Source organism: Cynocephalus volans, chromosome 3 (assembly GCF_027409185.1).
Source record: "Cynocephalus volans isolate mCynVol1 chromosome 3, mCynVol1.pri, whole genome shotgun sequence".
Lineage (NCBI taxonomy): Eukaryota > Metazoa > Chordata > Mammalia > Dermoptera > Cynocephalidae > Cynocephalus > Cynocephalus volans.
This window is the reverse complement of record NC_084462.1, coordinates 63,651,987-63,674,148: the sequence shown is the minus strand read 5'-3', so window position 1 is coordinate 63,674,148 and position 22,162 is coordinate 63,651,987. Positions and strand designations below refer to the sequence as shown.

The 22,162-nt window shown below is 38.9% G+C and overlaps 1 protein-coding gene across 6 annotated transcripts in view; it reads left to right on the top strand.

Moving 5' to 3' along the window:
- SCAPER (S-phase cyclin A associated protein in the ER) overlaps positions 1-22,162 on the top strand; it is a 491,674-nt gene that overhangs the window by 444,675 nt on the left and 24,837 nt on the right. For all 6 annotated transcript variants that reach the window (XM_063090894.1, XM_063090891.1, XM_063090893.1 and 3 more), the window contains 2 exons: positions 15,124-15,361; positions 20,503-20,652. In XM_063090894.1, coding sequence (XP_062946964.1) covers positions 15,124-15,361; positions 20,503-20,652 — 388 coding nt within the window. The remainder of the gene's footprint in view (positions 1-15,123; positions 15,362-20,502; positions 20,653-22,162) is intronic.

Sequence of the window (22,162 nt, the reverse complement as noted above, 5' to 3'; positions counted from 1 at the left end):
GAATTGTTCGCAAACTATAATTCTGAATAACCTAAGCAAAATACAGCTTTCAAAAATGCCTATTTCTTTGGTCTTTACTGTTATCAGTTTTTCATTCTTGGTCCTACAAGAAGTAAAGAAAAAAGGATAGTTTTCAAACCTCAGGGCGGCAAATCAACTGCCATAATTGGCTGAAGCTCATTGGGTCCCCCTAAGGCGCAGAACTAATAGGATCAAAATAGCAATAAGTGATTATAAATTGCAAACAACACAGGCCTTTAACTTAATTAGCAGTCATTTACTGTATTCATAACTGTACTAGGCACTGTGGCAAATAGGCTGGGAGACAGTGGACCCACAATAAAAGAGTTTACAATTCTTACAACGACACTGAATAGAGAGAGGAATTTGTAAAATCTGGCTAATTCTGGTTGTTTGGAGAAGACTGTTCTGATTTCCAGATTATTTTTGAACAAAAAGAAGTTTGTTATATGTATTTGTGTTTTTCATTTTAATTTCCATAAACTACACTAACAAAATGTGTTCTAGCCAAAGTCCTGGAAATCTGTGCTATAAAAAGATGAGAATGATTCGTGATTTAGCCCATTAATTATGTGGATATAAATGAGTGCTTCTCAAGTGTTTAAGGATGCTTGAAAACCATTTGTTCAAGCAAAGGTAAACTTTAACTCTCCCTGCTTGCCTGTTCATTCATTCATTGGACAAATATTTATCTAGCACTTGCTCTGTTCAAGGACCTTGTAAGGTAATAGGGGAAAGAAGATGCATATGCAAATATCCATGGTACATGGCAGACAGTGATAAAGAGGATAGGAGATAACATATAAAAAGCACTTAGCAGGCTGCCTGGTACATAGTAAATGCTTAATAAATGTGAAGCATTTATTAAGGCTTGATCATTGATGGAATTCAAAGGAAGGAACTCCATCGTCATCATTGACGAGTTCAAAGGAATAAGAAATGACTCTTAGTTGTTTGTAGAGATTAGCTGTTTTCTAGAGCAGCTAAAATTTAACCTGGTCCTTAAAAGGTGGGAAGGTTTGGGACATTTAGAGTAGACCAAGAAAACAGCATAAGCAAAGACATCAAAACAGAAAAATTTGAAGAATGAGTAGAGTACTTTAGCTGAACTTTGAGATGTATATGCTGGTGATTTTAATGCCTCTCAGGTTGTTATGAAGTTCAAATAAGATAATAAATGTAAAAAGACTTTGTGAACTATATAAAATGATTTGCCAAAATATGGTGGCAGTAGTGTCATTAAAAGCTTTTGAACAAGACTCCACCAAAAAATTCCTAGAACTAATAAATGAATTCAGTATAATTCATTATACTGAATACGTAACCTTCCTATATGCCAATAATGAAATAGCTGAAGAAATCAAGAAGGTAATCCCACTCATAATAGTTACCAAAACAATGAAATACATAGAAGTAAATTTAACCAAGGAGGTAAAAGACCTTTACAATGAAAGCTATAAAACATTGGTGAAAGAAATTGAAGAGGACACAAATAAATGGAAAGATATCCCATGTTCAAGGGTTGGAAAAATTAACATCATCAAAATGTTCATATTGCCCAAAGCAATCTACACATTCAACGCAATCTCTATCAAAATACCAATGACATTCTTTGTAGAAATAGAAAAAAATGATCTTAAAATTTGTATGGAACCACAAAAGACCCTGTATAGCCAAAGCAATCTTAAACAAAAAGAACGAAGCTGGAAGCATCACACTACTTGACTTCACAATATACTATAAAGCTATAGTAGCCAGAACAACCTACCCTAAAGATAAATAAGTTCCCATATCCTGTTCTCAGATGTCTTCTATTCTCTGCAGTCTCTCATTTAGTATTATTATCCTTTCTCTTGGCATCATCTTTGTTAACCCCTGAATCTTTTGTTGTCATTAGCCACTGTCCTTGGACAAAAGGCTCACTAGTATTGGTAGATTAGCAATGAAGTGAACATAATAGGACTAGGCAAGTAGAACTAAGAGAAGTAGAATTTGTTGAGGACCTTTTATGTGCCCTGGGCTAAGTGTTCCATACAGGTTATCTCCCCAAAAACACTCAGCAGTCCTGCTCACACTGTCCAAGGGGCCATAAAAGCCTCTAGACTGATAAGGTGGAGTGACTGTCCCTATCCTTCAGATCTGGAAAGTGAGAAGAATATAGAAGGAGGAACTTCTGGACTGTATTCTAACAACTGGGCAAGTGCTAATATAGAGACTTATGAAAGATCCATCCCAGTTGATATAAAGCCCTAGTTAATTTAAAAGGACAGAAAGATAACCATTTCATTAGTACAGTTCAAACTGACTGCCCACCATATGCTAGGCACTATGCCAGAGAAAGGAACTTTCCTTTTTTTTTTTTTTTTTTTTTTGGCCCCCACAGGGCCAAAGTTTAGGGGCAGTCTTCACTGGCTGACTATTCCCACAGGGGATAAGGGATGTTGAAGGAAGTTCATCAGTACATGTGCAGGCTCACCAGACTTAGGGAAGCAGAATATGTCCAGGATACACTTGCAGTCATGCTCCCACTGGCTCTAGGAGTTTGAGGGGACAGAATCTCAAGAGAAAAACCCATGTAGCAGGTTCTTTTCTTTAACTTTTCAAAGCCTGTTTGCTTACATATAAAAATGAATTTGAGAATTCCTCCCTCAGGATTGGACAAGGCAGGACAAATGGGGGCTAACACATCTGTCACTTTGACCTCTTACTAAAGATGCTACTTTCTATATATCTATACTTATTATACCCCACTTTGTTCCAAAAAGATTTGAGATGGTTTACAGAATTATACACATTTTTTATTTAAAAAAACAAGATAAGAAAAATAGAACAAAAGAAAATAGGACAAAGTAAATGAAGGTAGAGCAAGTAAGGTTAAGACACAAACCATATTCACAGCAAGGCCCTGATAGGCATTTCCTCTTGGAATTCCTACTGGCATTTTCTCCTAGGAACTTTAATTTAATATGCCAGATCCTGAGCTCATTGGCTTTTACCCAAAGTTGGCTGTTCCTCCTGACTTCCTTATTCTGCTCGCTCATGATTTCAGTCATCTCACCAGATTTTAGTCATTCATCTTTGACTTTTTTCTCCCAGAGCCCAGTCTTGTTCTATCTGATTAAGTCAAAGGATACTTGCCTCAGAAATATGAGATAGAGTATACTATTTATACCTTTTTCTTGATAACTTGTCTAATTCCAGTTGTCTTGCCTTGTGTATATGGTTTGTGCCAATTAAAAGATTTCCATAGAGAAAAAAACTAAATATCCTAGCATTTCCCTTTCCAGCACCTAGTACCAGGCTAGAAACAAAGTATGAACTCAGGAAATAGCTATTCATTGTCAGAGCTCAGTGCACCATTGACCTATGCCAGGACCCCATTACCTGGGCCTACCCTTTACATAGGAAGAAGGGCTGCCCACTTCTCCTCTTTCTTCCTCTACGGTAAGAAGAAGACATCCAAGGCCCTCATTCCTTTGGCATGCCTTGCTAAAATCAATTCTCGCTTCCTTCCTTCCATTCCTTTGGCAAACATTTACTCATTACCATTTACTGAGTACTTGTCAAGGACCATTGGTGAACAAGACACCACTCTTATGTAGCTTACAGTCTAATGGGAAAAAAACAATAAACTAATAAACAAATAAGATAATTTTAGCTAGTGATAAGTGACATGAGAAAATAAAGTAGAGTGATGTAACAGACTGACTTGGTCAGGGGCTTTTGTAGATGGAGTGGTCAGGGAAGGCCTTTCTGGGCCAATGACACTGAAGCTAAGAAAGAGCCAACCATGTAAAGGTCCAAGGGAAGAATGTTCTGGTTGAGAAGAATGGCAAGGCTCTCAGGTGGGATTGTTCCAGAAACAGAGAAGGTGGTATACTGGAAAGTAATGAGCAAGAAAGAAAGTGGTAGGAGGTAAAGATAGAGAAGTAAAGAGCCAAGAGATGAGGACAGAGGGATTAGAAATTTGGGTTTTACTGTAAGTGTGATGGGAAGGATTGGAGGATTTTAAACAGTAGAGTGGCTTAAAAAGTAAAAAGAGCATCTCTTTACTCTGTGAAGAATGAATTAGAGGGGCAAGAATTGAAGCCAGAAAGATCAGTTAGGAAGTTATTGTAGTCATCATGCAGCACCCGTTATGAGTTTTTTTTCTCCTGATTACTCACCCAGAAGAAGCAATTACCTTTACTTGACAACACAGCATACATAGCCTGTGGCAGAGCCCCTCCAGCCCAACTGCCAAATCCTAAAGATAAGAGAGGCCCAGTGTATGAACTAGTCTAACCAAAACTAGTGCATCAGCACAGGGCCCTTTTCTACTTATAGTATGAGAAAACTGAAGCTAGAGAGGTCAGAAGTGTCTCCTCTGAGAGGCATTATTGGACAAGAGCCCTAACCTGCAGTTTCAAGATCTAGGAGCATATCCTGTTGTCAGTCACCCAGAGCTGACTGCCATCTCAGCTCATAGATGCCTTCCTGCCCTTTCATCCATTCACCTTTTGTTTTCCCAAGACTGTCTTAAGCCCGTCACCTCTTTACGCCTTCACTTTCTTGGGTCTTCATTCAGATGTTTGCCAGAGTCCAAAGTTTCTTCATAGTAGCCTCAACCTTCACTTTCCATTCCCATTGGTGTCCTCTTGGTCTTTTTCTTTCTCCAGCCTCTTCCAAGTCATTGATCCTGAACATCAAGAATGTCTGTCATCTATCATTTCTCTTCCAAGGAAGATTCCCTTCTCAAAAGTTCCTCTTTGAGTTCAGCTGAAACTCATAATCAGGTACTTTAGAAATGCTCCCAGGTATCTGAGCTCACTCTACCTAATGTTTTCACTTTTTAACTGTTTCTATATTTTCCTCTTTTCTAATCAAATAGCCAAGACTGCCTTATAGTGCTTACACATACATATATTCCACCTTAACTTTTTTCTTGCCCTCACCCCTCCACTAAGTCATCCTCATTTCCTTCAACAGAGCTCCAAATTAGATGTGCATTAAACAGGCCATTTTCCACATCTTCTGTATACATAAAATAAAGGTGGGGGAGAGGGGAGTGTGCTCCGTGTGTATGTAAGTGAGAGAGAGAGTGCATGCACAACTATAATTTTTAAAGTAGATTCACACCTGTTATAACATCCCTGAACTGAACAGTCCCATGGTTTGAGCCCAGCTGAGTTTTGAGTAGCCTCTGGCACTTCAGTGGATATGATCTTTCACCTCTTCCAAGATGAGGGAAACTGTAATACCTCACCAAACGGCCCATTTTACTTTGAAGTATTCTAAGTGTTCGACAATTTTCTGTAAGTTTATCTAATATCTGATTTCTGGTAATGTCTTTCTTCTGAGGTCATAAATAACAAGTGCAATACTTCTTCAGTTTGAAGATAGCCTTCATGTCCTCCATTACTGAGCTAAATTTCCCACTTCCTGTAAATGTTCCTCATGTAACGTTTCCAGACACTTTTACCACACATATCACTTTCTTTGGTCCTGAATTAGTGCCTGAATAGTGAATTAATGAATTAGTGCAGCACCCAGTGCTGAACCCAGTACTTCCAGAGTAGTCATGTGGTGCAGAGGAGCAGGAGTGAACCTTCCTCTTTATGTACATTGTACTCTTTTAGTCAAAATTGAATTGTATTAGTTGGTAGTCAAGCAGTGCTGTTTACTCATTTGAACTGGTAGGTCCCTACTTTACCAAGTCTTTTTTCCCACATATTGTTGACAAGCTGTATGCCAGTCCCCTGTCACTCACACTCTTCCCATCCTAAACATATGCAGTTAGTTTTATAATTTAAAATTGAATTTAAGAGTCATTTCTATATATTTCATCCTGTTTTGTCTTCATATTTTTAGGTAAACTTTTTTACGGATTACTTTCTCCTCCTCAAAATTATCTTCACTTTGCTTCTAGGATACCACACTCTCCTGGTTCTCCTCCCACCCAATGGTTACTATTTTTCAGTTTCCTCTGCTGGTGTCTTCTCATCACCTCAACCTCCAAACACTAGAGTATCCCAAGGTTCAATCCTTAGACTGCTTTCTATGTTTACTCAATAGAATGAGCTTCTGGTCCTAAATACCATCTCCATGTTGATGACTCCCAGATATCACAAGCCCAGATCATTTCTCTGAATTCAGGCTGTACTGTAGATTTACTTAGTCATTCAACAAATGTTTATTGAGTAGATATTATGTGTCAGACACTATTCTAAGTCCTGGGGATAGATCTGTGAAATAGAAGAGACAAAAATCCCTACTCTTGGGAAGCTTATTTTACCCAACTTCCAATCCGATATCGCCACTTAGATGTCTAATAGGCATCTCAAATTTAACAAGTTCAAAACTGAACTCCTGATTTTTTTTCCCTAGACATGCTCTCTCTACTTTCTCTCCATTTCTATAAATATACCTGTATTCTTTCAATTACTCAGGCCAGAAACCATTGAGCTATTTTTTTCATTCCTCTTTGTCTCCCACTCACATCCAATCTATCAGGAAATCCAGTTGGCTTTCACTTCTGAATATTTTCATATCCAACCACTTCTTATCACACCCATGGCCACCATCCTTGTTCATCCACCATCATCTCTCACCTAGATGATTGAAACAACCTCCTAATTGGTCTCTCTGCTTCTACTTTGGCTCTTCTGAAGACTTTTCAACTGATAACTTTAGTGATCATTTTTGAACCTGAGTCAGATTACATCTGTCCTCTGTTCAAAACCTTCCAGCAGCTTTTCCATCTTACTCAGTGAAATCCTTATGATCTTCTCCATGTTGCCTCTCTGGCCTCATCTCCTGTTACTCTTCTTCTCACTCAACCTGCTCTAGCCTCAGTAGCCTTCTTCCTGTTTCTTGAACATGTCATGCATACTTCTTGGCTCCAAGCCTAGGGATTTGTTGCTCTTCTATCTGAAACACCCTTCCACATGGCTCCCTTCCTCACTTTCTGTAGAATTTCTGCTTAAACAATGCCTTAGAAAGGGCTTCCCCAACCACCCTATATAAAGTAGCATCACACACACCCCTACTTCTTCATTTCCTAGCCATGTCCCCTGCTCATCTATAGCACTTATCACATCTGTCATACTATAAATTACATATTATGTATTTACTGGTTTGTTTGTTATGTCTTCCTGCACTAAAATGTAAACTTTACTCGGAAAAGAACATAGATTTTATTGTGGAATCCCAGTGCCTAGAAATAGTGCTTGCCACATAATAGATCTTTAATAAATATTTGTTGAATGAATGAATCATGAATGAATAGGCCTACTGTGGTAGGCAGAATAATGGTAGGCAGATTTCTCTATGCTAATCCTCAGAACCTGTGAATAATACCATGCATGGCAAAAGGGACTTTGCAAAATGCTTAATTTAGGGGTCTTGAGACTCTGGAAGTTATCCTAGATTATTCAGGTGCAACCAGTGTAATCACAGGCATTCTTATAAAGTAAAAGAGGGAGGCAGGAAAGTCAGTGTTAGAGATTTAAAGATGCTCTGTTGCTGGATTTGAAGATGGAGTAAGGGGGCACAAGCCAAGGAATGCAGGCATACTTGAGAAGCTGGAAAAGGCAAGGAAACAGATCTTCTCCTCTAGCACCTAGAGAATGAACACAGCTCTTGTGACACCTAGATTTTATCACTGTCAGATCCATTTGGGATGTCTGATCTCCAGAACTGTATGATAATGAGTTTGTATTGTTTTGAACCACTAGATTTGTGGTAATTTGTTCCAATAGTAATAGGAAACTGATAACATCCACCTACTCCTATTAGACTGTAACCTTCTATAGAACAGGGGCCAGGTCTTCCTTGACCTTGCACATCACAGGTGCTCATGGTTCCTGGAGCACAGCACTTTGGCTTTTTAAACAGAGTACCTGACAGAGCATTATCGTTCTTTGTGCTTACCATAAAGCCTAATGAATGATGATATCACTGAATGCGGGTCATCTTTCCCAGAATATCCCAAAAGTGGGAATACTGCTGAGAAATAATTCCCCTCTCCTTGACCAGTGAAGTTCTTTTCCATCATTGGGAGAGGCAGTAATTTAATCCCACCCACTCCAACAACATGCGGACCTTTGAGTGTAGTTCTGTGGGTTCAAAAGCTAAACACAAAATGTCTCAGGGATTCCAGAACTAAAGGCATGAACAAATCTAAAATACAAGAAGCTAGGAAAGAGTCTAGAAGAGCTTCAGCACTGAAGGAGTTCAGAGTAGATGTTACCAAGCCAGAAGTCTGGGGACAGGGAGATGAGAGCAAACAAACTAGGAACAAACAGGGGCAAAGGGATTATAGAGTCTGGAATTGTCACAGCTGCTTTTTTAGGCCAACCAAGGCCTGGTGTATAAGTGGTTTCTATTATCAAAGATGGAATGGATGGGACTTGATTCATGGCCATACAAATCACTGCCTTTTTTGCCCAACTGTAGTTCTCTTTAAGGCAAAGTAGGGTTTTCAGGCACTGTGCAGGAGTACTGATGGCCTGGTTGTAGTTTTTCCTAATTGAAACCAGCTGTTAATGAACAGAAATTAATATCCCACTAAGATCTCTAGTCATGGGGGGAAAAACACCTTGAAATCCAGTAAAATTGAGAAGATCTCAGAGTGTAGTACACAAAATTTCAGATCTTATTTTTCACATCTTCCACGTATTTTTTTTAAAGAAAACTTTATAACCCATGCCTGATATGAATAAGGCCTTTTACTTTTTTTATTATAAACATTTTAGCTTAAAGTGATTGTAACTGACAGTTAAGACCAACAGGAGCCAGTGGCCTGTTCATGAGCAAATTATCTATATTTCAGGCTAAATCAAAAGTAAACATTCTCTAAAGTCTTTTCAGGTCTACATTAGTCCTATGGAAACCAAACGTAGCAGACAAACCCTATCCCCCACTCCATATATTCTGTGGGCTCACTTTAAAATGAATAGTCTTTTCCATGAAGCAATAATATATGCATTTTGAACCATTTCCACATGAGTTCTTGAATACTTATTTAGTTGATTTTCCTCAGTCAACATTTTTATTTCATTAGGAAAATACTTACAAAAGACTAATTTGTGTTGTTTTATAACCTATCAGATTAGTGTTTTTTAAATAATGGTGAAGGTGGAGGAGCTGTTCTGATGAACTTTGCTTATTTTTTTTTTTTTCGATATTTTTTTCATTTATTCTTTGGGAAAGGAAATAGCAGTGAATTCATGTCATTTAGTAAATGCTCAGAAAGATTAAGTATTACAAAGTTTTTTAAATGATAAAGCTATACAAACACATGGAAATTAAACAGCATTCTACTCAATGACATATGGGTCCAAGAAGAAATCAAGCAGGAAATCAAAAAATTTATTGAAACTAATGAAAACAATGATACATCATACCAAAACCTGTGGGATACTGCAAAAGCAGTATTGAGGGGGAAATTTATTGCATTAAACGCTCACTTCAGAAGAATGGAAAGATGGCAAGTGAACAACCTAACACTTCACCTTAAAGAACTAGAAAAACAAGAACAATCCAAACCTAAAGTTAGCAGAAGGAAAGAAATCATTAAGATCAGAGCAGAACTAAATGAAATTGAAAACCAAAAAACAATTCAAAAGATCGACGAATCAAAAAGTTGGTTTTTTGAAAAGATAAATAAAATTGACAAACCATTAGCATAGCTAACAAAAAAAAGAAGAGAGAAGACTCAAATAACAAAAATTAGAAATGAAAAATTCGATATTACAACTGATTCATCTGAAATACAAGGAATCATTCGAGACTACTATAAACAACTCTACGCCAACGAATTTGAAAATCTGGAGGAAATGGATAAATTTCTGGACACACACAAGCTCCCAAAACTGAACCATGAAGACGTAGAAAATTTGAACAGACCAATAACAATAAAGGAGATTGAAGCTGTTATCAGAAGGCTCCCAACAAAGAAAAGCCCAGGACCAGATGGATTCACAGCAGAATTTTACCAAACATTCAAAGAGGAATTGACACCGATTCTTTACAAACTATTCCAAAAGATTGAAACGGACGCAAATCTCCCAAACTCATTCTATGAAGCAAACATCATCCTGATACCAAAACCAGGTAAAGATATAACCAAAAAAGAAAACTACAGGCCGATATCCTTGATGAATATAGATGCAAAAATCCTCACTAAAATACTAGCAAACAGAATACAGCAACACATACGAAAAATTATTCATCACGATCAAGTGGGATTCATCCCAGGGATGCAAGGTTGGTTCAACATACGCAAATCAATAAATGTGATACACCATATTAATAAACTCAAACACAAGGACCATATGATCATCTCTATAGATGCTGAAAAAGCATTTGATAAAGTTCAGCACTCATTCTTGACAAAGACCCTCTATAAGTTAGGTATAGAAGGAAAGTATCTCAACATAATTAAAGCCATATATGACAAACCCACTGCCAATATCATCCTGAATGGGGAAAAGCTGAAAGCTTTTCCTTTAAGAACAGGAACTAGACAAGGATGCCCACTCTCACCACTCCTATTCAACATAGTGTTGGAAGTACTAGCCAGAGCAATCAGAGAAGAGAAGGAAATAAAGGGCATCCAGATTGGAAAAGATGAAGTCAAACTGTCCCTGTTTGCAGATGACATGATCCTATATATCGAACAGCCTAAAACCTCTACAAAAAAACTGCTGGAATTGATAAATGATTTCAGCACAGTAGCAGGATACAAAATCAACACACAAAAATCAGTAGCATTTCTTTTCTCCAATAGTGAACATGCAGAATGAGAAATCAAGAAAGCCTGCCCATTTACAATAGCTACCAAAAAAATAAAATACTTAGGAATGGAGTTAACCAAAGAGGTGAAAAATCTCTATAATGAGAACTACAAGCCACTGCTGAGAGAAATTAGAGAGGATACAAGAAGATGGAAAGATATCCCATGCTCTTGGATTGGAAGAATCAACATAGTGAAAATGTCCATACTACCCAAAGTGATATACAAATTCAATGCAATCCCCATCAAAATTCCAAAGACATTTTTCTCAGAAATGGAAAAAACTATCCAGACATTTATATGGAACAATAAAAGACCACGCATAGCCGAAGCCATGCTGAGCAAAAAAAATAAAGCTGGAGGCATAACACTACCTGACTTTAAGCTATACTACAAAGCTATAATAACCAAAACAGACACACTGACCAATGGAATAGAATAGAGAATCCAGAAATCAACCCACACACTTACTGCCATCTGATCTTTGACAAAGGCACCAAGCCTATTCACTGGCGAAGGGACTGCCTCTTCAGCAAATGGTGCTGGGATAACTGGATATCCATATGCAGGAGAATGAAACTAGATCCATACCTCTCACCGTATACTAAAATCAACTCAAAATGGATTAAGGATTTAAATATACACCCTGAAACAATAAAACTTCTTAAAGAAAACATAGGAGAAACACTTCAGGAAATAGGACTGGACACAGACTTCATGAACACGACCCCAAAAGCACGGGCAACCAAAGGAAAAATAAACAAATGGGATTATATCAAACTAAAAAGCTTCTGCACAGCAAAAGAAACAATTAACAGAGTTAAAAGACAACCAACAGAGTGGGAGAAAATATTTGCAAAATATACATCTGACAAAGGATTAATATCCAGAATATACAAGGAACTCAAACAACTTTACAAGAAGAAAACAAGCAACCCAATTAAAAAATGGGCAAAAGAGCTAAGTAGGCATTTCTCTAGGGAAGATATACAAATGGCCAACAGACATATGAAAAAATGCTCAACATCACTCAGCATCCGGGAAATGCAAATCAAAACCACACTGAGATACCACCTAACCGCAGTTAGGATGGCTAAAATCCAAAAGACTCTGAACGATAAATGCTGGCGGAGAAAAAGGAACTCTCATACATTGTTGGTGGGACTGCAAAATGGTGCAGCCTCTATGGAAAATGGTATGGAGATTCCTCAAACAACTGCAGATAGATCTACCATACGACCCAGCTATCCCACTATTGGGAATATACCCAGAGGAATGGAACTCATCAAGTCGAAGGTATACCTGTTCCCCAATGTTCATCGCAGCACTCTTTACAATAGCCAAGAGTTGGAACCAGCCCAAATGTCCATCATCAGATGAGTGGATACGGAAAATGTGGTACATCTACACAATGGAATACTACTCAGGTATAAAAAGGAATGAAATACTGCCATTTGCAACAACATGGATGGACCTCGAGAGAATTATATTAAGTGAAACAAGTCAGGCACAGAAAGAGAAATACCACATGTTCTCACTTATTGGTGGGAGCTAAAAATTAATATATAAATTCACACACACACACACACAAAACCGGGGGGGGGGGGGAAGAAGATATAACAACCACAATTACTTGAAGTTGATACGACAAGCAAACAGAAAGGACATTGTTGGGGGGGAGGGGGGAGGGAGAAGGGAGGGAGGTTTTGGTGATGGGGAGCAATAATCAGCCACAATGTATATCGAGAAAATAAAATTTGAAAAAAAAAAAAAAAAAAGGAACCAAAAAAGAAAAAAAAGAAAAAATAAATAAATAAATGATAAAGCTATATTCCTAAATATCCGCATTAGAATATGCTGATAATCAGTTTAAAAGCAACACAAGCAGTAAGGGGGATGTCAGCATTCTGAATCACAGACAAGAGCAGTAAACCTGCTGTCACCAGCAATGATGTCACTAATCCAAGTTCCTGAAAGCCTATTAGAAATTAGCTTTCGGGAGAAATGTCATTGGTTCTAAAAGGTAGTCGGTGTTAAACAAACACAGGCCCCTTTTCGGAACCTATATAATAAACTCAGACACATTAATCTCTACTCATGTCTCTAGTCAAGGTCTGACCCCAAACTCTTTTGGCTTTAATGGAAGTAAGTAAGGGCCAACTGAGATTAGCTTACACACGTTCGTGTAAAAGTTCAGATGTGCCTGTAAGCAAATAAATATCCTTTCTTAACTTTTGTTTTTATTAAGTTCCTTAAGACAAAAATGTCTCCCCATGATGATATAAGATTGCATTACAGTCTGTATGTTCTTTAACAGTGTTAGTTAATCACAAAATTTGGCTTAAGAGAAGGCATAGAGAGAAAAGAAGAGGTCACCTACTTGGCCTGGATGTTTTGGTCCTTGGACAAAGCACTGCCCTTGAAGAGTCAAAAGCCCTGGGTGGTATCCTACCTTTGCCACTAACAAATTTGTGTGACCTAAAACGTATCATCTTATCTCTCTAGATCTCAGTAGCTTCATCTGTACAATGAGAAGAATAATTTCACTATCCCACTATGAATAACTATAATAAGAATGAGACAAGGTGAAAGATATGAATGTACTTAGCAGATCCTGCCATGTAAATGAGATAACAATATTTCATAATAGAGCTTCTTTCTTGAGAAGAGTTCAAGGTGTATAAGGATGTCATATCACATGGTTGTATACTTAGCAATATCAGAAATAGTGCACATTCAGGAAATAAATGTTCTCCATGGTTATAAATAAAACTCTACTTTGGTGCAACTAGCAAATTAAAATGATCCCTTTGGAAAAAATAAATTATGAATTGAGAAAACTAGACAGGATATTAGAAGCTTGCCAGTGAGCACCTCTCAGTTCCTACTTAATTAGTGGCATCTCTTGAGTGCTTCTGGGCAAGGTAATGAGGTAAGCATAGATCTTTAATGCCTCTCACCCATCCCAGGTTCTAGCTGAAAGGAATAACAAACAAACACACAAACAAAGGAATACCTGTGTGAGTGCTTAAAACTAGGGAAGGATAGTATCCCATGCCAGAAACATAAAGGCACTTCTGCTCAATATTGTGCGGATTGTACTAGATTAAAGTAGGTCATTGAATGACATTTGTGGCTTGCCTTCCTAAGAAAAGCTGAGTTCCATGAAGGAAGGTGGCTGGCCAACTTGGAACAGTGCTAAGAGACGTAAGGGTTTGTGCAATTGTTCGAGCATGTGGCTGTAGTAGCTCCAGACCTTACATCTTCTGAGATTCAAACCCAGTGGAGGAAAAAGTGAGGACTTCTTTCCAAGCATCTCAGCAAAATATCTCCCTCTATTGGTATCCATTCCATTAGATCCAATTGTGACCCATACCATCCCTGAACCATGTTGAACAGCCAGAGAAATAAAATGTGCTGCTTACCTTAGACCTGGGCGCCCTTGAGCCAGAATAAATAGGGAGGAGGCCCTACCTGAAACACACGGGCTATGAGTTCGGGAGAAGTTTGTATGGTTTCTAGGGGGAAAAAAGGGTGAATGAAATGCTTGGCAGCCATGTTTACTATAACTGCCTGTCCTTGGTCACCAGATATTTCACATATACCTAAGTTCAGGAATGAGGTGGCTTTAATAAACCCTTGCTGCTTTACTGTCGATTTTAGGAATTAATTTGCCACTGCTATTGTCTCTTCTTTGGTCATCTATAACACTACCTGCCACAGTTGCTAAGCTGACTTTTTGATGATTTGTATAGACCTAATCCAGCAATTGCTTTTTCTTGGGACTCTGGCCCCTTCAACCTATCCTGCCGTATTTCTTGATGTTGGAACAGTGCCTCCAAAAGCAGTTGAAGGGTCTCTCTACCACAGTGTACCAATATACTACTGGGTTTTTGAGGCCTCATGCTTTCCTGGTAGCTGCCTCTCCTGAGAAGATATTCCCTTTGTGTATCCAGAATGAAAGCTACAGTGTTTTATTCCCAAGAGCTCTTACAAACTGTCCAGTTTGCCAAGACCTAGGCACAAAACAAAGGGGGGCTACCTAGGCTGCAAAGGATGAGATGGGTGAGTGGCAGCATCAGCACAGTCTGCAGAGTGCTCAGTTGCCACTGATGCAGGAGCTTGGTCTCCCAGGGTAAGAAAAGGGAAGCATAGTACACTTGATGGGGAGGGATGCATTTATTCCTTGAGGTTTCTTGTTTCCTTATTACACAACTAAGATGGTTTGCTTTTAACAGTCTGCTTGTCTTGTTCAATTTGACCTATAAAAATGCTAACATACTTAAAGTAGATTTCTCTCAAAGAGTTGCATGTTTCTTTGTCAGGTCATACAGCATATTTGACAATAATCGCCAGGATCCTACAGGGCTGACAGCTGCTCTTCAGGCCACAGATCTGGCTGGAGTTCTGCACATGCTCTACTGTGTCCTCTTCCATGGCACCATCTCGGACCCCAGCACTGCCAGTCCCAAGGAGAGTTACAGCCAGAACACAGTCCAGGTGGCCATTCAGAGTCTCCGTTTCTTCAACAGCTTTGCAGCCCTTGATCTGCCTTCTTTTCAGGTACCACATCTTGGTTTGTGTTGGTGTTAACCAACCAAGAGTTAATATTTTAGCGTAGATATGATGCGAGGTTATTCCAGATCAGGGCATAAGGAATAAACTCCAATAAATGGAATTATAATATACATATATACTATTTATTAAGATACCATCTTTTAGGAACTGTAATATATGCACTACATGTGCTTTCTCATTTATTGTCATAACTATCATGCAGAATGTTGTTATACCCATGTTAGAGATGGAGAAGCTGGCAATTAAGTAATTTGCCTAAGGTTACATGTGGCTCAGCCAGGACTAGTACCCGTGACTCTCAGACTCCAAAGCCTATGCTCCTTCTATGCCACACTGCTACTTATAAATCTTCTGTCTTGAATTCTTTAGATAAAGGCATTTTCATCCCATCAACTTTTAAATATTAAGGAAAGTAATGGTTTCTTATATAAACAGAACCAAAATTAGATAAATTGTTTTGATTGATATGACTTTCTATGGATAATTTAACTGATTTGTGTCCAGTGTAAAGTACATGGTAGTTAAATGTGCAACCCCTTATAAATTAAGTTTTTATAGCTAAAGAAAGAAAAATTGTTTTATGCTATAACACCAGACTGTCAGCTTAGAAACAGATTTTTTTTTTACATAGGAAATATAATTTTTGAAAACACTGAACCTTTGGAACAGAGCAAGCCCCAAGGAGTAGACTTTCTCTTTCAGTTTATTAACTGTCAAGTAATTTCATTAAAAAAGGAACAAACTTGGCAGACGATGAACCCATAATTTAGATGAATTGCTTTGCTCAGAGGGAAAAAGGTTATAGAGATACAGATGTATGAAAATAGTGGTCTTTGCCATTCTGAGATGGAAGAAACACTTCTGTTTTGTAGCTAATGACAAATGTACAGTTCTTTAATTGATATCTTCCTGTCATTCTGTTCAAAAAAGGAAATTAGTAAGATGTATCATTGGATCTAGTATCTTTCAACTTTGTAGAGTTACAGAAATCCCTCCTTTGGGGTTGTTTCTACAGCAATTGAACTAGCCTTAGGTGGTAACTACACAATATGTAGTGTTCTCAGAGTTTACAGCCACACCTAAAATGGGAAATGTCTGCTCCAGAAAATGTCGGTAGTTCTTACCTCTGGGTTGAAGATAACGTCTGTGTTCTATGAAGACCCAAGTTCATTGTGTTCTGGTCTAGAAACAGCTTGGAAATCAGGAGACCCTGATTTTATGTCCTCAGGATATGGAGTCCAGCAGTGTACCCCTCAGCTAGGTCCATAGTAATTTCCTTTGTTGCCAGAGATTATGAAAAAGCACATATCTAAAAACTATCTCTTAGCTTCTAGTGTCATGAGTCTTCTGACCAGGATTTATACTGCTGAAGGGTCCTCCACATCACACACAAGGATCTAGATTAAAAGTTAGCCATTCCGTCAGTCACTCTGAGTGTCAGGGAGCCCCAGGTCCTTTCCCCTCTTCCTTCTGTGAATTCACAGCCTGTGCGGCCTCATTCAAAAAGGACCACCACTGAACTCCAACCAGCCTTGCTTCCTAGTCACCATTAGGCATGATAGACAATAATGTTAGAAAAATCAAAAGCTTATTTCTGGAACCCTTCATTCCCAACCAAAATAAAAAACCATGATGTCTCCTCTCTAGATCGTTGCCCTAACAAGCCCAAAATATATCCCCTACTTGAACTACTTTTGCCAGAAACAGCAGGAAAAGAACCAGGGTGGCTCAAGAGTGTTCAGCCATTCTCGGAATCAAATTCCCTGCCTCCCAAGTAGAATGCCCTTTCTTGGCTGGTTCCCGCAGTTCTTCTACTCCCTTGCTTCCTTCTTCTCTCTCTGTCTTGTGACTTCATGATTTCTATCTTAATTCTTTCTTTCCTGTTTCTTTTTTTTTTTTTTTTTTTTTTTTGTCTCTGTTCTTCCTCTCCTGTCTTCTTTTATTTTAGTCAGTCTTGTCATCACTCTTTCTTATTCTCTCCCCAACCATATTTCCCAGGTACCCTTTACCCTTAACCAGACCATGGACCAGGAAAGCCTGCAGGGACCTTCCTCTTCCTCCTTTTCCTTTGACATTACAAGGTCCTGGCTGCCATCCTTTTGGTGCCTAAGATTCAGCACATGCTTCCCTCTCACTCCTCATCAGTATGTCAGAGGACCCAAATGCCCTGAATTTCTAGCATCAAGGACTTTAACACATTTACCACTGACTACCTTATTGTTCCCAGTTACTTTTATGCATTTAAAAACAAACAAACAAATTTAGTGGGGTAAACAACCATTTTATTGTGATCACAGGTTCTATGAGTCCAGAATTCAGACAGGGCTCATGACAGTGGGGATGGCTTGTGTCTGCTTCATGATATCAGGGCTTCAGCTGAGAGGATCAAATAGCTGGAGGGGGGAAGAGGAGAAGACAGGGTTGACTCAAATAGCTGGAAGCTGAAATTATCTGGAGTCTCCTATACTCTCATGTTTGATGCCTGGGATGATTAAAAAACTAAGTTCATCAAGATTACTGGCCAAAGCATCTACATACTGCTTCTCTGTGTGACTTGGGCTTCTCAAAACATCATGGTGTCTGGGAAGCTTTTGGAAAGCAAATGTTCTGAGAGAACCAGACAGAAGCTGCATGGCTTTTTATGCGCTAGCCTCAGAAGTCATATAGTTACATATCAACCGTACTTTATTGGTTGAATACGAATTCATAAGCCTTCCAGATTCAGTGGAAGGGAGGCACAGGCCCCACCTTCAATGGGAGAATTGTATTTGTGGTCATTTTTTTTTAACTGCCACGCTCTGTTTAGCAAGCTGGAGTAACACATCTGTCCACACAGACCCCGTTGATGTAGATGGACTTCATCAAGTATGTAATGCTCAATCAAATACACAGTATTTGCACTGTAGAGCAATGGGTGAGTTTTGGGGGAAATTGCTGTTTTTAAGATAGATATGGTCAGAGAAACTCATGTTATAGTTCACCAAAACAACTTAGATATCAAAAGTGAGATTTCAGGAACTATGTAAATGACAAGAAAAGACATTTTAGGTGGAAAGAAGGAAGATGTACATCAGCATGGGTCTGAAAAATCTGAGAGGCAATTTATAAATTGCACGGGAGGCACAAAGGAACTGAAGAAGAAAACTGCAATGAGATAAATGTCCTGAACTGCTGCAGAGTTAGACAAGACGATATAAGACGTGGTGATAGTTTGGGTCCCAGTATATCACAAGAGTGCAAGGCTGTTACAGGGAGGCATCCCCATCAGATCCCTGGATCTGAAGTCACACTCACCTGACTTTGAGCCCATCATACCTACCACTTCAAATTGTGTGACCTTAGACAAGTCATTTGAACCCTTATGACTCAGTTTCTTCCTCTGTAAAATGAAGATTAAAAATACCTAATTCACAAGATTGTTTGAGGATTAAATAAGATTACATAAAGGTGCTATGCTAGCCAGCACACAATAGGCACTCTCAGGAAATGTGAACTAACTCAGCCTCTTAAGATGAAGAATTTACCCAAACCATCTTGCAGATGTTGAGTCAGAAAGCTGGGAGCTGAATGCAGCATTCGCAATGCTCATCCACCCCTCTTCGAAGCCACAAACCTGTGTGCTTGTTTTGTGTGAGAAACCATCATGTAATAGTACCAAAAGGTTATACATTAGAATATTTTCTTAGCTGGTTCCATTTCATTGTATACTAATAAGGCTGTCAAAATATTTTTATCCTTTCAGTAAAGAGTCTGATTTCACTCTGAATTCATATTGGCACAGATGGCCTTGAGATCAGGGATATTGTATATTGCATACACTTTGACAGGTTTTACAATTGAAGGTGGTCTCAGGAAACAAATCAATGTACTGACTTGGCAATTAATACTGGCTAAAAAGGAAATATAGTTTCCTTGAAAAATTGGTTTAATTTTTATATTCAAACTTACATGACCCTTGACCTGCTCTTATCAGTGAAGGTTAAACAGAGGGCACTGGGTCATAGCATTCTGGACGTGACTAATTAAATAAGGGCTGAGCTGAGAAGGTGTCACAACTTGATTTAAAGGAGCAAAGCTCTCCCGAAGTCTCTTTGGGGCCTGAAAAACATTTTTTTGTTTCTAGGCTGAAGTGAAACTGAGACAGAAGGCACTCTTAAAATTTAGAAGTAATTTTGTTTCAGCAATAAAAGGGCTCTCTGTTTCACCCACTGTTAGGTAAAGTGATTTCATTGAAACTTCCAGGCTGCAACATATCTGACCTGGTTCAAGCCCACCAAGACCTCAAATCAAGAGATGAGTTTAAAACGCTGGCTTTTCCCACAGGCCAGCAGTGGTGCTTCATTCCAGTGTGGGCTGCGAGTGTGTTCTGTAGGCTTCGCCTCTCCCCTTTGCCCTCCTGTCGCTCTGTCTGTTTGACATGTTTATTAAATAGAAGCTTCAAGCTGCACAGACAGACTCAGACTCTCCTCCCAAGTCGCCCACCGCTGACAGCCCTTTGCTGTCTGGAGAAAGGATCCCAGAAGCCTAATAGCTGAGGGGCTTCATGATTTTGGGGGGATTTTTTGTTTTGTTTTGTTATTTTCTTTGGGAGCCTTTGGTTTATAGAGCTGTTTTTTTGAATAATAACTAGTTATTTATATTTCTTATCTGTTTGAACATAAGTAATTGAAAATATGCATTTCTCTCTTTACAAGAAAATATTTTCTCCTTCAGGAAAAAAAAGTGTTACAAGTTAGCTAAGTGGTAGATTTACAGGTAAATTTTAATATTTTTATACTTTTCCAAATTTTCTACAGTGAAAATATTTGTATAATGAGAAAAATTAAGGTATTAAAAATGGGATAAATAACCATGGTTTAGGTAGATAATGTCTTGAACCATATGGTACAAACATTTTTCTGCTGTGCTCTATTTTCTGTCCCTTTTCAGGTTAAACATAATATTTATTATGGTCATTTATTACAGCATGAACCCCTGAACTGAACTGTTAAGCAAAGTACTGTAGAAATGTCATATGCTTTTCCAGCCCTGTGGCAGAAAGTACACAGGGCCCAGTCTTGTTTCATGATTTGCAGCCCTGCCTCTCCTTGGGTTGGGGAGTTCTAATTGCTCCTTGTCTTTGTCAGTCTATTGTAGGGGCAGAGGGCTTGTCCCTTGCATTCCGGCACATGGCCAGCTCCCTGCTGGGCCACTGCAGCCAGGTCTCCTGTGAAAGCCTCCTTCATGAGGTCATCGTCTGTGTGGGCTACTTCACTGTCAACCACCCAGATAACCAGGTAAGAGGCCCCAGAAAGTTCCTTAGACTGCTCCCCCAGTGATGAGAGTGTGAGGTATTGGAGTGAGAAAAGGCAGGCTAGCCTGCTGGAACCCATCTGTCCTGTGTGAAGCCCTTTAACCAGGCTCCAGGGATATGTCTCTGGCTGCTTCTCTCCAAAGAGATTTGATCAGCACGAGATTAGCAGTAAGTTCTCCTGTTAGAGCTATAAAAAATATTTTTAATAAAATATTCTTAAGCTACACAGAAGCATCTACTCCCTTACCATGGAGACTCTTTAGTATCTACTCCCTTGCCACATAGATTCTGATGCTCTGGCCGTCAGTTTTTTTGTTTTGATAGGGTAGCTTGCATCTTTCAACTTGGGTCACTTTGCAAATTGTATTAGAGTCTGGTGCTTTATGAAACTGTTCTTGGCTCTAGGCTTCTACCTCGGTGCTTAGAGGCTTCCAGATGGTGCTAGATGGCAGAGGGCGGGACTTAGACTCTCCTCCTTGAGTCACCCAGAGTAGTTTTGCTTTTAACTTCTTGATGATTTGGTTTATGAGCAAGATTTCATTCGTAAATAGAATTTTGCTGACTTAAGAAGTTGGAAAATTTGTTATAGCTTTTGTAAAAATAATAATAATGTACCTTACTTCTATTTATTTTTGAAACCAGAATTATAGCATAACTAACATACCAAATAGTAATTCCTGACAACCTCATTTATCTAAACCCCCTACTAGCAACCTAAATTGTATAGACTGTAGCTAAGGAAAATGCCTCTGAACAACCCTTTAACCCACACTCTAAGCTTACTTGTTTTTATTTTAGGCAAATCTGTAACAAGTGTACTTACCTGGTTTATCCACCTGCAGCAAACTAGACTAGGGCAGGAAGAGACCAGATGGTTATAGTGACAGAGCCAAGTATAGGGCAAAAAGCTGTACACTGAGAGCTGAAATTTTCTGTCTGACAAGGAGAAAGAGGACAGAAAAAAAATAAGACAGGCCCAAGAACTCAGAAATCACAGCCATCTGGGTTCAAAGGGACACTAGGCCCTATATTTTATTTCCCAGATGATTGTTGATGCCTCTACTGCTGACCCTGAGTGAGCACAGAGGCAAAATGTACATATGTTCAGTACATTCTCTTTAAGAAAGTTGAGGAATATTCAGTCCATTTTAGAAAATATAGAAAATCTGGACTCTTACCAGAATTAAATATTATACCTCATACCCTGTTGCCAGGAGGGTGAAAGGCAGCTCTTTCTCATCTCCCACCACAGGAGCTCAGGCAGTTTGCTTCCCTTGCAGACACCTTCAGGTGGGTATGCTTTGTTCTTTCTGTGGACCAGGCCCAGCAAGTCCATGAGTCTCTTACAAGCTGCTTAGGGAAGGAAAATTGAGGGAACTCTCTCATGGGGATTTCTATTCTTCATGTGCATCCATTCAGCCTACTAAATTGCCTTTTTTACTTTTCTTTAAAAGTTTTTTAAAAACTTTTCTGATTACAAAAGTGCTCCTTGT